The following is a 22,454-nucleotide window of genomic DNA, read 5'->3' as shown; positions in this document are numbered from 1 at the left end:
ATTTGAGTTCTGCACATTCCTATTTGCCTTCACCTACCTCTGTCCAAGTTCCAAATCTCCGTGCCTACTGGGATTCATGTCCATGGGGAACCTCTGTGTCCTCAACTTCTTTGGAACTTCCCTTCACCTTCATGCTCACCCCAAAAGCAGCCTCTCCCTTCTTACAGAACCCCCAATCAGTGGGTCTTCTCTCCCCCAAGGTTCATACCATTGTGACTGAAGCAAGTGGATAGTGCCTTTCACTGGGCAGCAGAAGCAGCACAGCCAAGAGCAGTGAGGGTTCAGGAATGTTTCTGGATTTTACATTTGGCTTTACGAGTAGACTGTGAGTAGGATACCCTCACATCCTTATGGAGTTACCTAATCTACCTTAGCTAACTTCAGCAAATCATTTTCTTCAAATCCATTAGTTTTTACCAAGTATCTTATCTGTGCTAGGTGTCAAGGCAATTTAAAAATATAGACTGTGGAGTTAAAGTGGGGAATGACCAAGAGCATGTGAGTGGTTTCCAAAAGACCATATGTCAAAATTATTCTCATGCACGAATCTCAGACTTGATTCCACCAGAAGTCAGGAAGGAGCACGGATGGAGAGACAGCCTGGGTGAGCCCTTCATTAGTGGACAGCATGTATCCCACTTGAACAGGGGTGGTGGCTGCTTACCTCTGGTCAATTGTGTCATGGCCTCTAGATGCCACCAGTCAGATATTTTTCTAGGAATGCCAGAAATGCAGATTTTAAAGTAAAACAAAAATTTTTAGTGGTAACTGGTAATTTGAAATTTTAAAAACTGTGAAAAATAGCTTGGTATTGTGTTGAGCATGAATTCTGGAGTTAGACTCTAACTCTTTAAATTAAATTCTAGCTCCAGTACTTGCTCTGGGTGTATAGGGAACAATTTATCTAACTTTTCTCTATGGCAGTATTTGTATCTGTAAAATGGAGATGATAATAGTTCCCACCTCCCAACTCTACAATCTGCCAGCCAGGGCCTCGAGGTACTCTGTAAAAGTTTGCTAACTGCCAATCATCTGCCAAATGTCAGGCTGCCAACTGCAACCTCCACTCATTAGCCACCCTTCCCACACACCTGTGAAACACCAGCTGTAAGCACCAGGAGCGCTGGTCTTAGTGCATTGAAGTCAGTAAACAAGAGAATACTTTGGGATGCATAAAAGAGGGGCATTTTGTAAGACTTAGGAGATCTCAGAAATAGATTTATGTGGAACAGAGAAACTTCCTTAAGAAGGTGAATTTGAGCTGCTCTCTAATAAACGGTGCTATTGGCTAGAAAGCAAAAAAGAACAGAAAGAAGGTAGGTACATTAGTCAAAGCCTTACAGGAAACAGATGACACATTCAAACTGAGTAATTTGAGGAGAATTTAATAAAGGACTATTCAAATATGTGTGCAGGGTTTAAGGACTAACAAGCAGAGGTTCAGCACTCCAGGAGTAGCCACAGGCCAGGCCTAGGTCTGAAGAGTCACAACACAGAGAAAGCAGCTCAGAGGATGGGTGGCCTCATTCTCCCACTAAAATCTATAGCTGGTAACTCTCCTTTAGCTAATCCCAACAGAAGCCATAGGACAAGGGAGCCCATGGTGCAGTCCACACAGGATAACAGCCTACCTTTCCTCCCCTTCCCCATTCCTGCACAGAGTCCAGAAGAATGGGGAGAGAAGAACCAGCACGAAGAGAGATGAAGCATAAGGCGAACAAGAAAGCTGGTCTGAGCCTTGATTATTTAATCTACCATATTCATTTGCTCTTCCTAAAGTCTAATAAGTAACAGGAAAAACACTTTACAATGTTGGAAGGACATTGTGGCTGTGTAAACATGTTTGGAAAGGTAGGGAAGTAAGAGAAAGATGGAAGTCAGCCAAGGGGTCAGGAAACAGAGGTGCATGTATAAGACATTTTCCAAATATTAGTGAAAAGTATCTGGAGGTGTCGGGGGAGACCCGACACAAGTACAAAACTTGAACTTAAATGCCTAGCCAGGTTTTTGGAGACAAGCTATAGAAAGCAGCTGATACTGTTTTAATGGGCAAGAACTCAAACTTCATGGAATATAACCAGCTTCAAAATCCAAGAGAAGTATTTTCCAATTCTGTATCTCACCCTCATGCAGAACTATCTACTTGATTTAGTCAAAACTTAAATAAATCCTTTATGTACTTTTTCCTTCAATGGTGCAAAAAAGATATGTGATCCTGACAGAATAATCTACACACTCATGTGAAGAGCTGGGTCTAATAGCAGCTTCAAAGCACTGTGTGCATGATAATTTTGGATTGTCAGCTTCTCCTCCCAATTTACCTTTGATAAATCTGTCACCATCTATAAATGGATATAAACTCCTACTCTTTTTCTTCTAGCATCGGCTCTAGAGCAACATATTTCACCACGTTAGACAGTGCTTCTTCTATCTTGGACTAACTTTCTTCCGTGGACCTTAAAGATTTTGGAGTCCAATTTTCCCAAAAGCACTGTCAAAGTCCTCACAGAAACTAAATGAACAAAGGATTACAAGGTGAAACAAGTTGGGGAAATACTGGTTGAGACCTACCAAGTTGACCAAGTTATCTTTAAGGTGTACATGGTATGCAGAGGTCTTCAAACTTGCTAAAGAATACCTTTTTATTCAGCAAGCACCTCATAGGACAGGTCTGTTGCTGAATATCCCATGGAATCTGGATTACTAAAGAAGAAAGTGGGGTCCAAAGGAGTGGACTGTTTGCCTGAAGACGTCACAATGATTGTGGCTTTCGCCTGCTTGTAGTGATACTGAGATTTAACGTGGACCTTACGCGTAAGTTTCCTTTACAGGCAGGCACAAGGAGGTTCAGCCTCCATTCCTACAGACTGAAGAATCCCGGCTGTTTTGTTTTTTCCCAATATGGCAGCTGTTCTCATCACCATCCCTCCCGGATCCCCATTTTACTTGCATTTCTCAGAATCTTGCCTGATTCTATCTTTTCTGAGGAACAAGGCCAGGAACAGCATGCACATTCCAGGTGGGAACATAAGATGGCTCTGTACATGTTTTTGGTCTGGGGTCCTGCACCTTTCCCAAGGACCCCAGCATTCCAACGGCCTGCGGGAGCCCAGTGTTCACTGTGCTTTCTTAGGCTCCAAGGACAGCCTCGAGAGTATCATCTTCTAGTCGGGGCTTATGTCTCATTTCCTCCCCTAGATTAGACTACAGACTATCTTATCCTACCTTGTATCTCCACAGTATCCATCCTCCCCATGATTATGTTTCCAAAAGTTTTGCTCTTGCTTTGTTGAGTTGATATTTTAGAAGTTTCTTCCCTAGGTATTACCTTGCTCTGGTCTCAAAGAAAACACATTTGTCACATTTCTGTTGCCCTCATAAGATCTTCTTAATGTTTATACCTGACAGTTAATTTTACAATACCTCCAAATTTACAGATACTTTGTTTAAATTACTTAAAGTTGTTTTGTATAAATTGGTTATTGGGGGGGTGCTGGTTCTGCTAGCTAAGTATGACAGATTTATATCCAATTAGAGATTGCCTTTAAAACGAATGATGGCTTTTACACAATAGCAAAGATGTTGGCAGTGAAAGGCACAGTCAAGAGAACACACAGACTTCTGCTCACTGTCAAGGCTGACTGCGGAGTCCAGCTGCTCCTTACACTACAGCAACAAGGACAGAACATTCTTGGCAGGAATACCTGTCCTTGTGGGCAAGTTGCCTCTATTCAGACCTCCCAGTACTCAGCACAGTTCTGGGCTCACAGTAGATGCTCAATAAACATGCTTCATGGAAGCATGAGTGAATAAAGAATGAACAAGAGAACAGAGAAACAATATGGAAAAGAATCATCTTAGGTGTGGGATTGGTCTCAGCTCACAAGCAAAATTTTTGGTTTCTTTTACTTCTTTTTATGTTCTTTGGGATCCAACCCCTTCAACACATGTTTTTATACTCTGAGGACATTCCTCAGATCCCAAATACAGCAGGGGGTAGTCTAGTCAGTCATGTCCCTAGCATAATGAAAAATTAACATTTTTGCACCTCTTTTGTTCCAAGGAGAACTGATGCCATAAAAACATTAGTGGCAAACCCTGAAAAATGCCTTTAGGAAACAAAGGTTCCTATAGAGTACCTGGAAAAAGTACTCAGTTCAAATACTGTTCTAAAGCACTAACTATGTCTGCTTTAATACTTTACACTTGAACTCTTATTTTTTTCAAAAAGCAAAAAACAAAACAAAAAAAAAAAAAAAAAAAAAAAAAAACAAAAACCCCAACACCAGGCAAAAAGACAGCAGAAAACTGCTGGCCAATTCATGGATCAATTGTCATATTCTGTATATGTTTCCATGAGGATACTGTTACAGGGATGTGCTCACAATAAAACCTTCATCCTAAATCTCTGTGCACCTTATGAATTTCACTCCATTTTAGTTTTTTTCCCAAAGAAGTCCCTCAGGTTCCTTTAATAATACCAGTAAAAAGCTCCAGCCTCCCACAGCTGCAGAGGTTTACTGTCCTGAGAGATTTTCAATGTTACAATTCATGCTTCCAATCAAAACAGCGACAGAGTTGACATGATTTACCCAGAAGAAGGACTTGATTAGGGACCAGCACACTACCAAGCAACTATTAAACAACTACAGGGAATTTTTCATATGCAATAGTCTCTCTGTTCACAACAAAAACAAGCCAGAAAGAATTTCTGAAGTGGAAGCTTATTTTCAAGGGTCCTTGAGTGCATTGCTCACAGTTGGGTGAAGCAGGCTTCACCTATGAGATGCACTGGCTCCTTAAATGACTCCAACCTTCTCTGTTCAAATGGAAACCAACTGCACTTCTAAAGTGTAACAAGGACACCTATCCGGGAGGTCAAAAGTGGGCTGGGAGACACCTCACTGTGCAATGTTTCAAGCTTCTTTCTCTGGGTTACAAGTCTGATCTGCAGTGTATCGTCAGTGACAACCTGTGGCCGGGAATTTAATTCCTTGATGCTTTCATAACATTATCATTTCTTCCTCCCTAGAAGGACAAATAAGCAAATAATATGCTGCAATTAGAGACTAAAATAGATATTGATTTGCATAGAGAGAAGATTCTGGGAAGACAAATGCAGGGATTTTCCACCGAGAATAATTAATTTTGGAAAACAGGTTTTAGACTTTTTTTTTTTAATCTTTTAATTTAAATGGCTTAACTCCTTCTTTAGAATAATTTGAAAAGAGTCCATCCCCCACTCACTGCCTACAAATTTCCAAAAACAACAGTTAAAAAAAAGTCCTGGCAGAAGTCAAAGGGTCAATGGATCCCAAATAGCTTTCAGGTTCAAGTATGCAGCATAAACAATGAGAAAAGCCCAGCCTTGTTATCATGAGTCACCCCTTGACAAGAGATTTCAAACCAAAAAATTGAACAACTGCATATGTAGCCCTCTTGAACTGCCTGACTTACAAATCTCAGGGGGGCAAATTTGAAATTTGGAGAGGCCAGGATGTCTCATTAGCATAAACATAAACACACATGCACACACACACACACACACACACACACACACACACAGCAGAGGCGGGGAGGTGGATGCCAAGACTGTGCTGTGATGCCGGCCAAGTATGCTGGTCCTCCGTAAGGTGCTCCCTACTTCCAGAAGAACCAGGCCTACTTGTCTGGTCTGGGCAGAGGCCACACGAATGGGCTGTTTGAGGTAATTCTCCTTAAAACAAGATTTGAAAAAGAATCTTTTCTTGTTGTCTTTTTCTTTCATTTCTTTGTTCACATAGGATAGAATCTTTGCACCTCTCGACCCTGCTTCCTTTTTCTTAGCATTTCAGAAGAGAGGAACTTGTGTTGCTCTCATACTGCTCACAAGCACGCTCCAGCCAGTTGGCAAAAAAGGCATCTGCATTTATGGAGTTAATTGACTTCTTATTAATTTTGCTCAGATTCTCTCTTCTACTTCCCTCTCCCTTCTTTTTCTCCTTTTTTATTTTTTCAAGAGAGAAAAAGCTAATGAAAACCATGTTTATGTGCTCAAAGGCACAGAGGAAATTCATTACTCTGAGGAATAGCACACTCCACAAGTGAAATGAAAGTAATCTTATTTATGACAGGAAGGGGCCCCCGCTAGACTGAACTGCGCCACACCGAGATGACCGCATAGGAAGGAGGCTGCGTTGCTCCCGCGCCACTTCCAAACAGCAGCCTCGCTGACAGTACGCGCCGTGCTTCTGCCTTTGAGAACGGGTGGAAACTCCAAAAGAACAGCCATCTCAGACATGAGGAAAGAAAACCTGTTCAGAATGGATCATTCTTCCTGGGACTCCTTTTCACTAAATTTCAAAAAGACACCACATCAAACTGTCAGTCCACAACTTTTATCCTGGTAAACACAGCAGCGCTCGTCTCATGGTCTTAATTCTGTAACTAGATGAGTTTTTTTCCCTGCAAATTCATGAGCCTGTGTGAACAAGTGCTGGAACTCCTTAAATAACTCACTTCAAATGTCCACTTGTGCCTTTGTGACCAAGTCTCCCTTTCCTTTTTGAAAATTCCAACGACAGTGGTCTATTTCCCTTTTTACTATTTGACCTTTTTCCATGTGACTTTTTTATCTCATTCTTTCAGTTAGTCAACAAAATTCTTGTGCACTAAAGTCTGCACAGCGAAGAGACCGTCTTTTCACTTTTTCTTCTAGACAACTCGAGTACTCTCTAGAATCTTGGTTAACGTTAGTGGGACCTTGGCAGTGATAAGATGGTTTTGTAGTGTTTGTAATGTGGCTCCTGAGGATGACTTTTGCTGGGGGATCCTCTATGATCATCAGACCCACCCCTCATTTATAGATAGGAAACAGGCTCCAGGGAAGATCCTGGACTGCATATCTTCCTTTTTATTTAAGAGGATGCACTTTTTTATACTCCAAGAAAGTTTCAATGTTTACCACTGAGAAAAGATATTGTGAGTTCTACACAGTGACTATTCCTCTCAACTATGTAAGGAGTGTTTTTCTTTTCCTTCAGCATAAAGTAAAAAGGCTCCATGAAAAATATCTGGTATTCTGAAGTAACATATAGAGAGGCTGTGTCACAGAGCCAATGGTAATTATAGTAATTATCTAATTTGATCAACACATCTTTGCTAAGCTCTGAGGTACCAAGCAAGGGTGAGGAGAAAGGCCCTGGAGAAAAACAGACACATCCCCTTTTCCATGTGTAGGGGAGATGAGGGCCACACTGTGTCACATTATGGTGTGGTAAGTGCCATGATGCAGAACTACCAGGCCACTGTGAGAGAAGAGGCTTCCTCCAGGATGAAGGGAGGAGTGGGTCTGGACAGAGTGGCAGTGATGCTGCAGGCAGAGGGAATAGCTTGCGAAAGGTCTGAAGAAGAAAGTTTCAGAATTTTTATAAAGTCAATGTCAGTGATCCACATTAGAGGAGGTAAGAGAGGAATTACAGTCAGAGTCTGGTTTCTACTGGCCACATCTAAAATCCAAGCGTTCCTTCCTGGCCTTGCCCAAGTTAACATTTAGCTTGGTATGTCACATTATTTTGTGGCTATTCTGCCCTCACCCCAAACACTACCCTCAGTTCAGTGCCGCAGCACCCAGGTGATCCACTCATTTTGGTAGGGCCCCAAAGTCAACGTGCCGCATTTATCAAGCACCTCACATGACTGCTCTCCCCCCAGGTACACTCAGCCCTCTGTGTGTATCTTCCTTCACTAAGGCCCAGATCACATGGCAGTAGGGTGCCCTCGGTTCCCCTGGAGGTGCAGGAAGAACTATTTTATCCATTTTCATAACCGAGCACAATGCCAAGCACATAGTAGAAGATGTGTAAATGTTTATTGAACTAATACAGGAGTTTAGTGGGACACATTCAATTCTCAAAACAGGTAAAAATGTACCTTTTTTTTTTTTTTTTTTTTTTTAAGTATCCTGGGGACAGAAAGAGGAGGCACTATGGACTGAAATGGAGCAAATTAAATTCTGTGCATGTATAATTATGCCAAAGTGAATATAACTATTATGCATAATTATGTATACTATACTGCACTAATCAAACCATTTTTAAAAATGTAAAAACTTTAAAAAGTATCCTATACAACTTATTTTATGTGGATGGTAAAGGAGCAATTGAACATGGTTAGGGATCCCTATCCTGTGAAAATGAGCATAAGTCAGCACTCCTTGCTGTTTGGGTACACAGGCCTATTTTTGCTCTGAGCCCACAGTATCCACTAGAAAATGTTACTGGTGTATTACTGAATGGCAGATGTTTTGAATAAAAAGTAGACATTATAAGCTAATGATTTAGCAAAATAAACTAAAAGTCAGCAAGTCAGGAGGGAGAAGAGAGGAACTATGTTAAAATGTCCAGTTTTGTTACAGGGTCTGCTATTCGCTACCTCAGTTTCTCATTAGGCAAACTTCATTATATTTAAGGCAATTTTAAGAATAAACACAATAGCACAGTGTAAAAACTAACCATATGCTTGGATGGTCAGGACTCAGGCCGGGGTTGTGGATGTTACTTCTCTGATCTACCACCGTTGGTCCTTAAGCACCTATCATTCATCCAGCATTGCTGGGGACCTACTATATGCCAGGCACTGGGATGTGCGTTGGGAATACAGAGGTGAGCAAGACAACAGTTCTGCCCTGAAGGAATTTATAGTAAGGGAGCCCAACAAAAAGTCATAACTAGCCCAACCTTTGGAAGAGACAGCAGGAGAGCCAGGCAGGCTTCCCCAGAGTGGCCATATCTCTCAGGTGCCTGTGGTCAACATCGGGTGGGTCAGATAAGGCCTAGGCGGATCAGCACGTGTCTCCCATCACCATTAGAAAATAGTCCCCGAGTCCCGGGCATGTTCCACATGTTCAGGCTACACTGGCAAGCAAGAACATTTATTAAAACACATTCTTTTAAAAACGTATTAAGGTTGGTGAGGGGAGGAATGAGGAGCAAATTGAACAGTTTGGAAGCTTTGGCTTCTTTGTGCAGTAACCTGTTCTGGCCACAAAGAGGCACTCTGGATTAAAGAATGAGCGGGTGTCTCTTTCCCAGTATCTTCTGTGAGGAACTTTGAGCGAAACATGGGTTTATCTAACATCAGAAGGCCAGCAGCTTTTGTAGGAAGGAAGATGTTTGTCCAGCACAAAGTACAGATGTTTTTGACTGAAGTTCCAACATAAGTCTTATTTATGAAGGAAGGATTAAATGAAGGTGGAGACGGAGTTTTTTCCTAAAGCTAAAAATAACCGTTTTTTTTTTTTTTTTTTTTTTTTTAAACCCAGTTACCTGGGGTTGCGGGGTGAGGCGGGGGAATAAACTAAACTAAAACATGAAACAACAATAACAACAAAAACTCTCACAAGTTAAGACAAAGCTCTGGGAATAATGAGAACTTTTATTAAAAGGACACACTGCTGGAAGCAGCTCTGATAATATTCCCCTTGGCATTCGTTTTGGATGATCCTATTCAAACAGGAATCTTCCTTAACCTTCATGTTGAACTAGCCAATAATCTCATGTTTGTAACATTACAGTCAGTTGCCATGGAAATAAATTTGTTGTCACAAACTCAGCTTTTTGGTTACAACTTCTGGATCATACAGGAGCAGAAAGCAAGAAAATCCTATCTATCCTGTGCTAACATTTTTATTTTTGAAGGTTCAAGCAGATTTAGGAAAACTGAACAAACTGCATACTATTATAGTATGAATTTTTAAAAAGTCTTCCAAATCTTTATGCAAATTTTTAAAACTTCAGAGCATTAAGATTTTTATTTAGCTGCAATTCCTGAGCTCTTTAACCATGAGTGAGCACTCTGAATATTCTTTGTACTATTCAAAATAAGTGAATTGTGCTAGAGATGAGTAAGAGGATATAATCAGAAGATAAGTGAAAGAAAACTTATACTTTCATTGTTTTAGTTTTAAACTGCATTTGCATGATTTTGAAAAAAAAAGTCTCCTAGAGAACTTGAAAACCCATAAATCCTAAGATTTCCCAAGTATTTCTGGACATTAAAAAAATGACCAAAATATCCTTCCTCCTGCTCTCTATCCTCATTCCTTCCCCTAAAAGAGAAGCAAAAGTTCTTGCTATAATAATCATATTTGGGTGGGCACCACTGACTAATTATAACACAATAGGCTATTTTCTGCTTCCTAAAAATAAGGAGGGCAATTATCCAGTGGTGGGGGTGTTATGCAATGGTACCACATGGACCACACTTCACCCACTAGAAATTAACGTGGAAAACATTTAAATCACATATGAGAAACAAGGAGAGAGAGTGAATGAAAACAAGTTAAGTAAAAACACTCTGTGTGAAAGAGCGAGGTAGCTTGCCCAAATTTCTGATGGTGAGTGAGATCTGTTTTCTATCTGTACTTAACATGAAGGATGAAATAGTAAGTGCTGCATGGGTTGTACAAACCTATATAAAATATATAAAATCTTCAAACAATATTTGATGGAACTTCATCTTGGAAACGTTAACCACTTAGATTCCATCAGAATATAGCACTTTAAAATAACCAACATTAGTAAGATAATGTTCTTTTAAAATTAATTTGCGGAAAAAATAGTGGGCTATTTGTTGTAGTATAAAGGACACTGGGCTGGGAATCAGGAGACGATTAAGATCAGCTGTTCAAGTATGAGTTTTGTTCCGTGGGGAGGTCACTTTATCTCCCTGCTGGGTATCTGTCTGGCTCTTACCTGTAAAATGAAGGGGTAGAACTGAGATTTTTAAGGCCTTTTCCAGCTCTATTGCTTCAAGATTTTAATTGTTACAACCAAACTCTTAAAGTTGTAATGTACCAACATGGCAAAGAAAGCCAGCTGAGAGTTACAGGATGAAGGCTGGGGAGGCAGCTGGCTAAAGGAAAATTTTAAAATAATTTTTATATACAATCCATCTTTTACTCAAATCACCAATAATCAAGGCACTAGTGTTCGGATCACGTCCCATTCCTCCTGCATTTCTCTGTCCATTGAGCCTCCCAGTTTACGGGAACAGTACTCAAGCCGTCTCCTCCCAACGCTCCTCCCCTCCTCCCAGCCCTCATTCCCAGCTGGGTGACCTGGCTTTCTGCTTCTCCAAGAAGCAGAGGTTATGAGATGGAGCCTTCCAGTGCTCCTACCTATCATCTTCCGACCTCTGCTCCTATGCCCACATGCTCTCCTTCCCTCCTGTGTCTATGGATAAACTGCCCCTGCTGCCAATGAAAATCAAAGTCAGACAATGTCACTTCTCTGTTCAAAATCCTCTGTGACCTACTTTTCATGCAGAGTAAAAGCAAAAGTTCCTATGAAGGCCAACTAGTTCTACCTTCCCTGAGCTTTGCCATCTCTCCTCCAGATCCTCCTCACTCATTCTGACCTCCTGACTTTTGCTCCTGGATGAGACCCAGCAAGCAACTGCTTTAAGGCCTGGGCATTTTTTCCCCCACACCTAATAGGGGGAAGAAAAAATTCCAAAGCTTCATGTCCCTGACCCCTTCATGTCTGTTCAGATGTAACTTTCAAGTAGACCTCTCCTGACTTTGACATATAAAATAGTACACCCCTAACCCACTCCATACCTTCCCTGCCAATTCTCCCTGCTCTCTCTCCAAAGCTCTCATCAGCATGGGAAATACCACAGGCTTCTTCACTGTCTTCCACTTCAGAATGTAAGCTCCATGATGGCAAAACTTTATTTATTTTTTTTTTAACTGATTCAGCCCAGCAAATAAATGATCTGATTAATTTCTGTGACATTATTAGGCATTTAAGAAAAGTTGGTGAAAATTTGATATTGTAGAATAAACTAAGCATTATTAACTATTATAAATTTGTTGTCTACAGGTTACTAAAATGGAAATGGAAATAGGTAGCACCTGTATACCTAGAGAAAGATAGGTCTAAATCTTCGAGCAACTCAGTGTTGCTCTGAATAACATGTGATCCAAAATAAGGCAAAAACAACGCTTCTGACAAGCATCGTTCCTGACGGCAATAATCCAATGCTCTCACACTTCAGAGGCCAATTTCCTTCTGGTGATTTCTCCTCAATTCATCCTGAGTGGACAAAATCACTCAAGTCAGAGTGATTTATATTCAGTCAATCAATTTTCTGTCAGCAGGAAAACTGCACTAGGCCTATGAAGCGCAGTTTTCACGCTTGGAGTTCCCTTTATTGTTAGATATTTCTGGGAAATGTACAAACCCTGGGGACCAAAGAGCATCGTTTGGGATGCTGAGGATGTCTAAATATAACAAACTCATACCAGCCCGATTTTGCTTATTAAGAATAATGTAAGGCATGTGCTCATGCAGGGCACATCTGAGATAGCTGCGTCTGCTCTTTTTAGCCTTTAGACTGAGGATGGTCACAATGAGGTTTGTTGTAATAGCTACAGTACTTGTAATGACCAGATACCAAGCAGAGCACTCCATGTAGCTATAGAGACCAGAAAACATCCAATTTCTACTTGGTAAGTAAAGAATAATACTCAATGCTGAAATGATTTTGTTAAGTCAGGCCCTCTTACATCCAGATGGTGGGAATAAATGGTAGCAAATATCCTAGAGCTAAAATGGGACCCATAGTCATCAGGAGCCTTAAGGATTATAACCTTTGACCTCATAGTTCCATTTCCAGGACTTTATCCTAAGGAAGTAATCAAAGATAAGGACAAATATTTAGGCACAAGGATGTTCAAAAGCTGGAAACAACTGAAATGTACAAAAATAGAAAAATGCTTAAATAAATAATAGTAAATCTTAGAATATAATGCAACTATTAAAAATAAATTTTGAAAAACAAATAACTCAGGAAATACCCCTGATATAAAGGTTAATTTGTATTTAAAGCCTTATTTGTGTGTGTGTATGTATATGTGTATATATATTTTTATAATTTGTATATATTTATATACACATTCCTATGAGCTGAAAGAGACTTACAAAAATATTTAGAGTGATTATCTGTAGATGATGGGATTAAAGTTAATTTAAAATTTTTATCTTCATAATCTTCAACTATATATAGATATTGCTTAATTACCATTGGCCTGATTATAAAAGGACACATTGCTTCATGATCAGGAGAAGAACGATGAAGTAAAAATTCTACTTGGATTCAAAGGGATTGGACAACCTTGACCCTTGATAAATGTATGATTATATCAGTGTTGCTAAAATCCTCTCACTTTCTCAGGCATATTACTTTTGTCAAAAAAATCATTTCCAAACAAAAGATACAAAGTTATACAGCTGTACTACTCGGCTGCCTGCCCCCATCTTCCGGGTGGGTTCTCTGGTAGTCACTCATTGATTTAATTTAGATTAATATGGTGGGTCTTAGGTGACTGCTCTGCTGTGGATCCCAAGCAATGCTAATTATTATCATAAAGAACAGGCTAGTCAGGAGGTTTAAGATTCAGGCACAGAAAACTCTGCCTATGTTTCTGTTACTTGGTTCACCAAATTACAAGAGTCTGGCAGTCAGTAGAAAAGACTCCAAACACAAAGGTCGGCGCTAGGCTGCTAAGATCTTGCTGACCCCACCTCAGAGCCAAGAACTGCAATGCTGTTTTCTCCTCCCACGCCAAAACCATTAGCAATCAGCTTGTCCTGGTTGGTTCTTTTACATCTATCTTTGAATAGGTAATAGCTCTTCCGGTGCCCACGCACTAAATTAGCATGTCATTTCATGACTTTTCTTCATTGTAAAGACCTTTAATGTATCAATACAGCACTGTATTTGCTAAAGTTAATTCATATTAATTAGATGGTATTCTCTTTTAAATCAGACTTCTGAAAGTCATATGGTCCAGAGGGGATGTGAAAGCCAGTTACACACATCTGGGGACTAAATGGTTCACTGTTTCAAAACAATTTTGCAATAGACAAACTATTCATAGCCTGTTCAGTCACTTATTAGAAATAATTTTCAGAGAGCATCAAAAGCCCAGATACAGAGAAAGGTGAGGGCACTGTTAGAAATATCCTTTGTCTTTCTGTCTCCCCGTCTAGTCAGTCACTAAATCCTGATGATTCAAATTGCTACTGTGGACCTGGAGTATGTCTTGTGGTAAAGTACTTGACTAGTATAAATGAGGACCTGAGGTCAGTCACCAGCCCTGGAAAAAACAAAACGAAGTACCTCTAATATCTCTATCTCCATACAGTGGTGCCCAGAACAAGTATTCCTGAGACATGATTCCAGATCTTAGAGACTAAGTAGATAGGTCACTGGGGTACTTTCCTTTTCTTCCTGGGCACATGGAGAGTCCATCTTTCTAGCCTCTTCTTCCAGTAGGAAGGGCCCTGTGACTGGCTGTGGGTGCCCGTGACATGAACACTGTCACACCTGGCCCTAAAAACCTACCTGGTACTGTGGTGGAAGCAGGCAGTACAGAAGATGAAGGCTGGGTTCTGGGTTATGCTTGCATGAGGTTAATTCTGAGGACTTGCCGCAGTCCTTTGATGAAAATTTGGTGTGAGGGTCTTAATGCCAGGGCAGATGGTTTGCTTTAGTATAAGTCAAAATTCTGTCCCAGGCATTCCTTCCAGAATTGCTGCTGTAGCCACCTCATCATTTTTCCCTAAATTGTCCAAGCCAGCCTCAAAGTGGTAACTCTTTTAAAAGTCCCATATTCTTTTAGAAATAATAAGCATATGCATCTCTCAGATGATATACTCATGAAGTGAAATTTTCAATTAAAGCAGAAAGCCATTTTAGAATGACAAGCATGAATTGAGGTCCTTTAATTAATGATGATCAGCTGTTAAATGTCTGAAGCCAGTTTTAAATGATACTGAAGAGCTTCAAATATCTGTCAGTTTTTAACAAAAAATTTCAATTGTTTTTAAGCTTTTTCTTTAAAAAGACATCCTAAAATCCAAAACACTGTACTTTCTAATCCTACCTTTTTACAAAACCTTTTTAACTACCATGTTTTTTATAATAAAAACTTTCAACATATTTTAGTTCTGAAGGCTGTGTTTAAAACTATAGAAATCACTAATTTTTTTCTAAACTTGCAAATCACTTCCTGAACGGAAACTTGCTGTATATTATGAACTTTAAAAGATGCAATGGCTTTTCTCCTTTGAAGCCTTTATAGTCTAGTGGAAGAGGGAAATACAAATAAATAACAGCAATACAACGTGGTATGAGGTAAGTTCTCCAGGGGCACGCAGAGGGTGAGGGTGTTGGGAAAAGCTCCTTGGAGAAGGTGACATTTGAGATCTGTCATGATTTGAAGATGTGGGGAGAACAAAGGAAGAGATGAATGGGAAGAGCCTTGTTGGACTTTTTGACTGAAATTTTTTCCAGTATTTTTTTTTTTATGTACTTCAGTAAAATCTTGTTTTGTTCACATAAACAGTGCCAACAGACGAACATGGTAGTTGTTTTCTGTAGTGCTACACTTGGCCTAGAGGCCATAAGACAGAATCCAGGTGACACTCTATGATGACTGGTGCCAAGCCAGCAGATGGAAAACATTACTGGGCTCATTCTACCCCAATGACTGGATGCCAGCATCCCCATGTGAAAAATGAGGAGGGGGTCACAGGTCCATGGATCATAGAGCATGATGGTTAATGCCACTGGGGATGTTGTCAAGTGATTTGTGTGATTGTCGGAAGCCCTTCTACTATGCTCTCTTGTTATTTAAACTTTGGGAGAAGGGAAAATATTGCCTCTAGTAGGTTGGAAAAGGAAATTGAACTATGTAAGGGTGTCAAGTGCAAGTTAACTACTGAGAGATGCATGTGAAAAGGAAGAAACATTGAAAAAAAATTTTTGTCTCACTGGGGCATGGACTTTTAAAGTTGATAGTGAGGAGGAATATGACAAGTACAATATCTTTCTCTTCTCTACCCATAAGTCAGTCCTGAAAACATGCTGGAGTCCATAAGGTCAGAGCCTCAAAGTCCAATGGAGACCAATATTCAATCAGATAGCAGGTATAGAAAAACCCCTGTGTTCTGATTATTCTTCTCTATTTTCCAAAAAATCTGTATATTATATATATGTATCTATAATGTCACAAACAGCTCTTTATCTTCTTCCATCTAACTGGATGTCAGAAAAAAATCATAATTGGGAGAATGGCTTAACAGAGAAAGGTTAGACCTTGAAGTTAGAGGCCAGGTTTTGAGTTCCAAATCTGCACGACCTTGGTAAGTTCAAATTTTTTCCTCATATCCAGAGAGGGGATTAATTCCTGCAAAACTACCTCAAATGGTAATTTAAAGATCAAACTAGAAATGAGATAGTACTTAAGAGACTCGCTGGTCAATTAGAAAAAAGTACAAGGAGGGTTAAGTTTTTCTTCTTAAATAATAACAAAATAATAATTGTAAACTATACGTATGTAGAACTTTGACATTTTTATTTATTGCCTTATCCCCAGTGCCTGGCACAGTGCCTGGCAAAGAGCTGGTGTGTGAGAACTACTTATCATATAAACAAATGGGCCCAAGGTAAATCTACAGATTAAGTAGTAGTGCTTTCATAGGCTTTTTTCGAGAACCATCCAAAAGGCAAAAGAAAGCCACATTCAACCTCTAAGTACATCAGTTAACTGATTTAATTTATGGTGCCCATGGGTAGTTCTATCTTCTTGAGACTTTTGTACATTGAGAGTTCAATAAATATTTAGACTCAGGGGTTATGAGTTTAAATGTAGAGTTAGACTTCAGGGAGGAAAATCCTTTCCTGAGAAACTATATCTAATTTTGAATTGTTAGTTCACTTCCCTGTATCTCATTCCTTCCTTCTGATTTGAATTTTCTCCCCCAAAGATGAATATTGCTGGCACGAGTAGTTGAAATCTGCAATTGAATTATGACTCAGATTCCAACACTGTACTTGGAAAAATTAGAACATTAGCTTCCAAAGGCATACTTTGGGAAAATGACTCTGGATCCATGTGAACGCTATAAATTATTGCTATAGTCATAGGAAGTACCAAGAATCCAGGAAGCACAGGGTCTACTTTGAGGGTATAATCTAGGTGGGCAGGATGGTATGACATTAGTCCCTACTCCTTTTCTAAGATCCCAAATTCTAACCAATCTTAGTTCCTTCTTTTCATTGACTGCTAGGAAGCTCTGTGATGAATCTACACCTATTTCAACCCTAAAGGACTTTATGGATTTTACTTTATGGCTTTCATCTTATGCTTTATAATTACATTCAGTGGTCTTCTTTATCATGCCTTTAGCTGACTTTTATTTTCTATCTTATTTTCTTTTTGCCTTGGTATTATCATTGATTTTATAGTTTGTTTCTCTACAAACCACTTTGGATCTCTTTTGAAATGAGACATATTATTAACAAATACAAGTCCAAGGGCCAATCTGGGAGGTTTCTAAGAGTGGACAGCAGCCCTGAATGTGAACTCTGCCCAACTGGTTGTGGCATATGCTTACCATGTGAGGATGATCATTTAAGGGGCAACTTCATCCTACATTGGGATTGCCTATTTGGATGGAAGATTGGGGGTGAGAGGGAATCCCTGTTGATGAAAATCCAGAGTTCTAGAGACACTGTAAATTAAGTTAATCTGAGGCTGGCTTGGAATGTAAACTCCACAATCAGCTCTGGCCTTTTTGCTGGACCTCCGGAACCAACCAACCAATGGAAACCTGATTTTCTCTGTGTGTCTACTGCCATTAAATACTTGTGGCTGTGTTTCTAAAACCCTAATGGCAAATCAGTCATCATAAGGAAGGCTGAAAATTCACATACCTCCCCAACATGAAGGACTCTAGGCGAAATTTTTGTCCCAGAAAAGTCCTCCAAAGAGTTGATGGTTGGTCAATCTTTTCTTATTTAAAACAAATGACAACAAATGCTGAAAACCCAAGGTTCTTTATCTAGCTTGTTTCGGGGTAACAGATAAACAGACAGGATTTAAAGTCCTGTTTTGAAAAACAGCATGATTGACTTGGAGGAAGATACTGAAGGCAAGGTCTGGGGGAGGGGAAACAATATGGAGTTGGCAATCAGTAAACACTTGATGCATGAATGGTTAGATGAATAAATGGTAGGCCAAGACACTATCAGTAGTTTAAAGATTTTTGGTTTGGCCTGTTTTGAAGACTGGCTATGTAAAGTCAAATTGGGACCACTATTTTTGCTGAAATAAGATAAATAAATAAACAAACAAACAAACAAACAAACAAAGTTATTATTGTTCCCAGCAATCACTGGTAGTATTTTCATTAAAAGGCTAATTTTAAATACCTCACAGCTATTTCCTTTGGCATCAGACACTCCAAATAAGTTTTTAGCTGACCCTTGGGATGATGTTACTGTGAAAGAGTTCCATTGTCCCTTTAACTGTCCTGTAACAAACTCAGTAATCACACATTGGTCCAGATTATCCCAGGGCCCACGCAATTTGAAGAAAGCAGTCTTTGGTATGATTTCTGAATTTCTCCAGATATCAGCTTAGACTCTGCTAATATGCACTACTCTTGGCCCACCAGTTACACTATGCCTTTATCTGGTCATTGCTAAATGGGGCACATGTGATTAATCCAACCTGTGAGCATATCATAGCCCTGCTATGGGGTTTTGCTGAAAGCTCCTATTATTATAGCTAGGAATAAAAAGAATGGAATGAAAGAAGAGGAGAGAATGGAGGGGAAGGTGGCTCAGTCCTTCTGGGTGGTCACCTCTGAAATAGAAAACTGTACTTGCACAAATCCTCAAATCATATTTATGCACTTAAAATGTCTTTATTTCCAAGTTCTAGATGAAGCACAGATGGGGATATCCATTTTACAACAAAATGAGAAAAATCAACAGTAAAGCAAACATTTCTGTTAATCCATAAAACTTTTTTTAGCTTAATTGATACCAAATAGTATAGATACTTCAAAACCAAGAAACACATCAAAAAAACCTGAATATTCTGTGTGTTACTAAGGAAGAATGCCTAGTAAGTTCAATTTAAAGATGATCCTGAGAGTAGGCAGAGAGCTCATTCCCAATTTCTATCATTTTAAAGTACAAATTTCTCTACTTAAGTTAGTTCCTTTCACTTTTAGGCTTTCTCAGTATATTCTATCATGATACCACCCATTATCCAAGAGCAGAATATTCAATACAAATGCTAAAGGCTCAAGTCAAAAAGAGAAATAAAAAGCTACTTAATTCATGCAGGAAAACAACCACACTGAAGTTCTTTGAAGACAAGGACTTTGTCTTACCTCTGATGGCCCACGTGGCCTCCTGCTGAGCACCACGGTGCACACAAAGCATTTATTTAATGGGAGGCATGTCACTGATCTTCTGGATTGAATTTGAAATAAAATTTGTCAAAATCTAACTTTTGTTAAATATATGCATAAATCTAATATACTTGATTTGCACAAGGCCAATTTCACAGATTAAAATTTTCAAGAAATCTTTTCACTTAGACTGAATTATATTCTTTAAATCTTTAAATAAAATAGATGGAATATATGGCTAATGTTTTAATTTTCTTCTTGCCCCTGCACAGAAAATATTTCACAACATTTTACAATAAAAACATTGCTATTAGAAAAAAAAAAAATTCAAAAAATCCCCAAACCAGAATTCCTTCTGTTAATCTGTTACTATTTTATCACAATGTCCCCTTACCACCCCCCATAAACTGTTTAAGTTGCCCCTGGGTTCCCCTTAGAGATACCAGGGAATTCTCTGCTTTGAGGAATAGAATAAAGGGGTCCTTAAACCCTTTTAAATATCATCCAGTCCAAGTTCTTCCTTTATAGGAAAAGGAAACTTGCCCAGAGTCCACTGCCAATCAGAGGCATAACTGAAGTTCCACAGTGCCAGAACTGTCACTGTGCTTCCAATGACGAGCACGATATCTGGTGCACAGCAGTCATTCAGTAGATACAGTCGGATAAACAGATGATTTTACACGAGCTAAAAAGCCTTCCTCAGTTCCTAGTCCAGGCCTTCCACAGCACTATGGACAAGCCACCAGACCAGTTTTGCAGTGATACACTGAATGAAACATGATGATACCAGGGTCCACCACCAGTGTTAAATTAACCTCTTGTCAGTCGGTATACACTGGGATTAAGTTACAGTGAGACCTCTACAAGTTCATACTAGCTTATCGTTGTGTTGCTATTTGCTAACCTCTGAGTTCTAAGTGATCACACTAGTATTCAGATCCTTTTGGATGTCTGAAATACTTTATAACTTTTAGGCAACTAGAGTAGTCATGACCGCTACTACTTGAAGGTCACTGGAATAGGGTGTAGTACAGGGTGAGGGGAAGAAACTCAATGAGAGGCAAACTTAAACCACTGGGCAGGGGGGCAAAGCAAAAAAAAACGGAGAATACAAATTCCAAAGCTGAAAGTGATTACTAAACTCTTCCAGATTTTTCCTACTAGTAAAAGTGTGAAGTTTCAAAATAACTCCTCTAGTCAAATTAGATGTGTGTTTTAAAATAGCAATGAATCAACTGTCACTCTAATAATCTGACAGAATTAACAAAGACCAATGTAAGAGATTCCCTTAAATTCCTAACTAACTACACCCTCAGTGAGAGGACCAGTTACTATCTGAACCAGCCTCGTCTAGAACCATAGACTTCTCTCCCTGGAGTGTTCCAAACTCAAGAGCTCTGAAAACACTTCTCTCAGCCTACCCTGTTCTTCCCATTCTTGTAGGCCTTGTCTGTCTGCCCTCTCCACAGTCTGATCGGCTGCCCAGCCCCACGTCTCTCCATTGTGACTGAGCACTCAGAAGTCATTCACAGAAAAGGTCCGGCCCAGTTTTTAAATGTCCTGGGCAGTGATGTTGGAAAAGTGGGCCAGCATGCCTGTGTTGGTTTCCTGGCAGGCACGGATAGGGTGACTAAAGAGGTCTTGCCCAGCCCCAACACCTATAATTCCACATACTCTCTTAGTATGTGCCACTGGCAATTCTGTAAATTCCTCACCCGGAAGTCTCAGGTGTTGGGGTGATTTGTCGAAGAACATGAATAGTAGATATACATATATTTAAAGAAAAGTAAGTAAATTTTTGTGCCAATTCAGATTTCATTATTTTCTTCTTTCTGGATAGACTAGTGGTAGCAAGCATTAAGGTTTTAAGAAAAACACGAGAGAAATGCTTGAAGTTTTATCCATTAGCTTCTTTTTTGGAAAATTAGACGAAAAACTATCACTATTTTATTGATAAAAAATATCACTGCACCTTGGTAAAGCTAGGGATCATACAATATTTTTTTGTGAATCATATTATAGTATTACTTACTTGATCTGTGGATATACATTCTCTGTCCAACACAGAGAGGGCCTATGTCATAGTCGTCTATGATTCCCTCATGACATGGCTCAGTGATGCATGCTGAACACAGAGGAAAGAGAAGGAGGGAGGGAAGGAGAATGGGAAGGATGGAGGGGGAAGGTAGAAGGAAGAAAGCTCTTTCCCAGCGTTCTAAGTTTTCCTTCCTCGAGCATTTAATGAGGTAAAGATTAAAGGGGAGGGACTGCTTGACTCTTTTCTAGTTTGCTGAAGTGACTTTTTTTCTGAATTCTACCACAGAGTTGATTCAGTCACTTGACAAAATGTCCTTAGGGTTTATGGGGGTTGGGAAGGTCCAGTGTAAAAAGTTGGCAAACTGGAGAGGAAATACAGGTGGGTAGGTATGTTATTTTCTGAACCATTTCTTTGATAAATGTATGCTACATGTATTTTACACCTTGCTTTGATATCCTGCTGTTTGAAACCCAAAATATGTCAGTTTATAATACTCTGTTCCAATACAAGAAAAAAAGGTAAGAACTTCATAACAAAAGGAATTTTATTTTATTATTCAGGGCTTAAACAAATATCAAATGTTTTTGAGCTATAAATTTTTTCCTTTTGATGTGGTGTGTGTGTGTGTGTGTGTGTGTGTGTGTGTGTGAGAGAGAGTAAAGGAAAATCATTCTATAATTTTACACTTTACCTATTAGGAAGAATCTGGAAGAGTTTAACACCAATCTTCATCTTTGGAAAAATCCTACCAAAAATATTTAAACTCAAGTGCACACACATTGCTTTTCATTAACTTTGTTCTTCACGCCCTGTTCAACTCCAGTGAATACGTGTCCTATTCAATTGTTGTAAATGACAAGAAAACAAGGCAAAGCCTTTTGGTAAGCATGGCCCAGAGAATAGGATATAAGCCCTAGTATTTCCTTTTGTATCCTTTGTAACATCTTGTGTGTGCACTGTACTTTGGAGACCTGCTCCTTAGTTCAAGTTTTTATGACTTGATTTTAGTTACAAAATGCCTTCACTATAACTTTATTATTCTATAAACAAGAACATGATCTGAATGGGATTTGGTAGCTTCCTTTCTTGGAAAAAATTTTGAAGCAATATGATAGATCTTTAAAATTCATAACTCTGGAACAGAATGAAATGTTCACATA

The 22,454-nt window shown here is 39.4% G+C and overlaps 1 protein-coding gene across 5 annotated transcripts in view; it reads right to left on the bottom strand.

Annotated features, from left to right (window-relative positions):
* Positions 1-22,454, bottom strand: part of SCFD2 (sec1 family domain containing 2) — a 398,565-nt gene that overhangs the window by 115,849 nt on the left and 260,262 nt on the right. The window contains exon 7 of one of the 5 annotated variants that reach the window (XM_079154039.1): positions 16,522-21,381. The exons of the other annotated variants lie outside the window; for them this stretch is intronic. Within the exon in view, the coding sequence (XP_079010165.1) occupies positions 21,281-21,381 (101 nt within the window). The 3' untranslated portion in view covers positions 16,522-21,280. Of the gene's footprint in view, positions 1-16,521; positions 21,382-22,454 lie in introns of those variants that run through there. 5 annotated transcript variants of the gene reach the window in all.

The sequence above is a fragment of the Sciurus vulgaris genome (assembly GCF_902686455.1).
Source record: "Sciurus vulgaris genome assembly, chromosome: 9".
NCBI lineage: Eukaryota > Metazoa > Chordata > Mammalia > Rodentia > Sciuridae > Sciurus > Sciurus vulgaris.
Note: the sequence above shows the minus strand (reverse complement) of the source record. Positions and strands in the feature narration are given on the sequence as shown.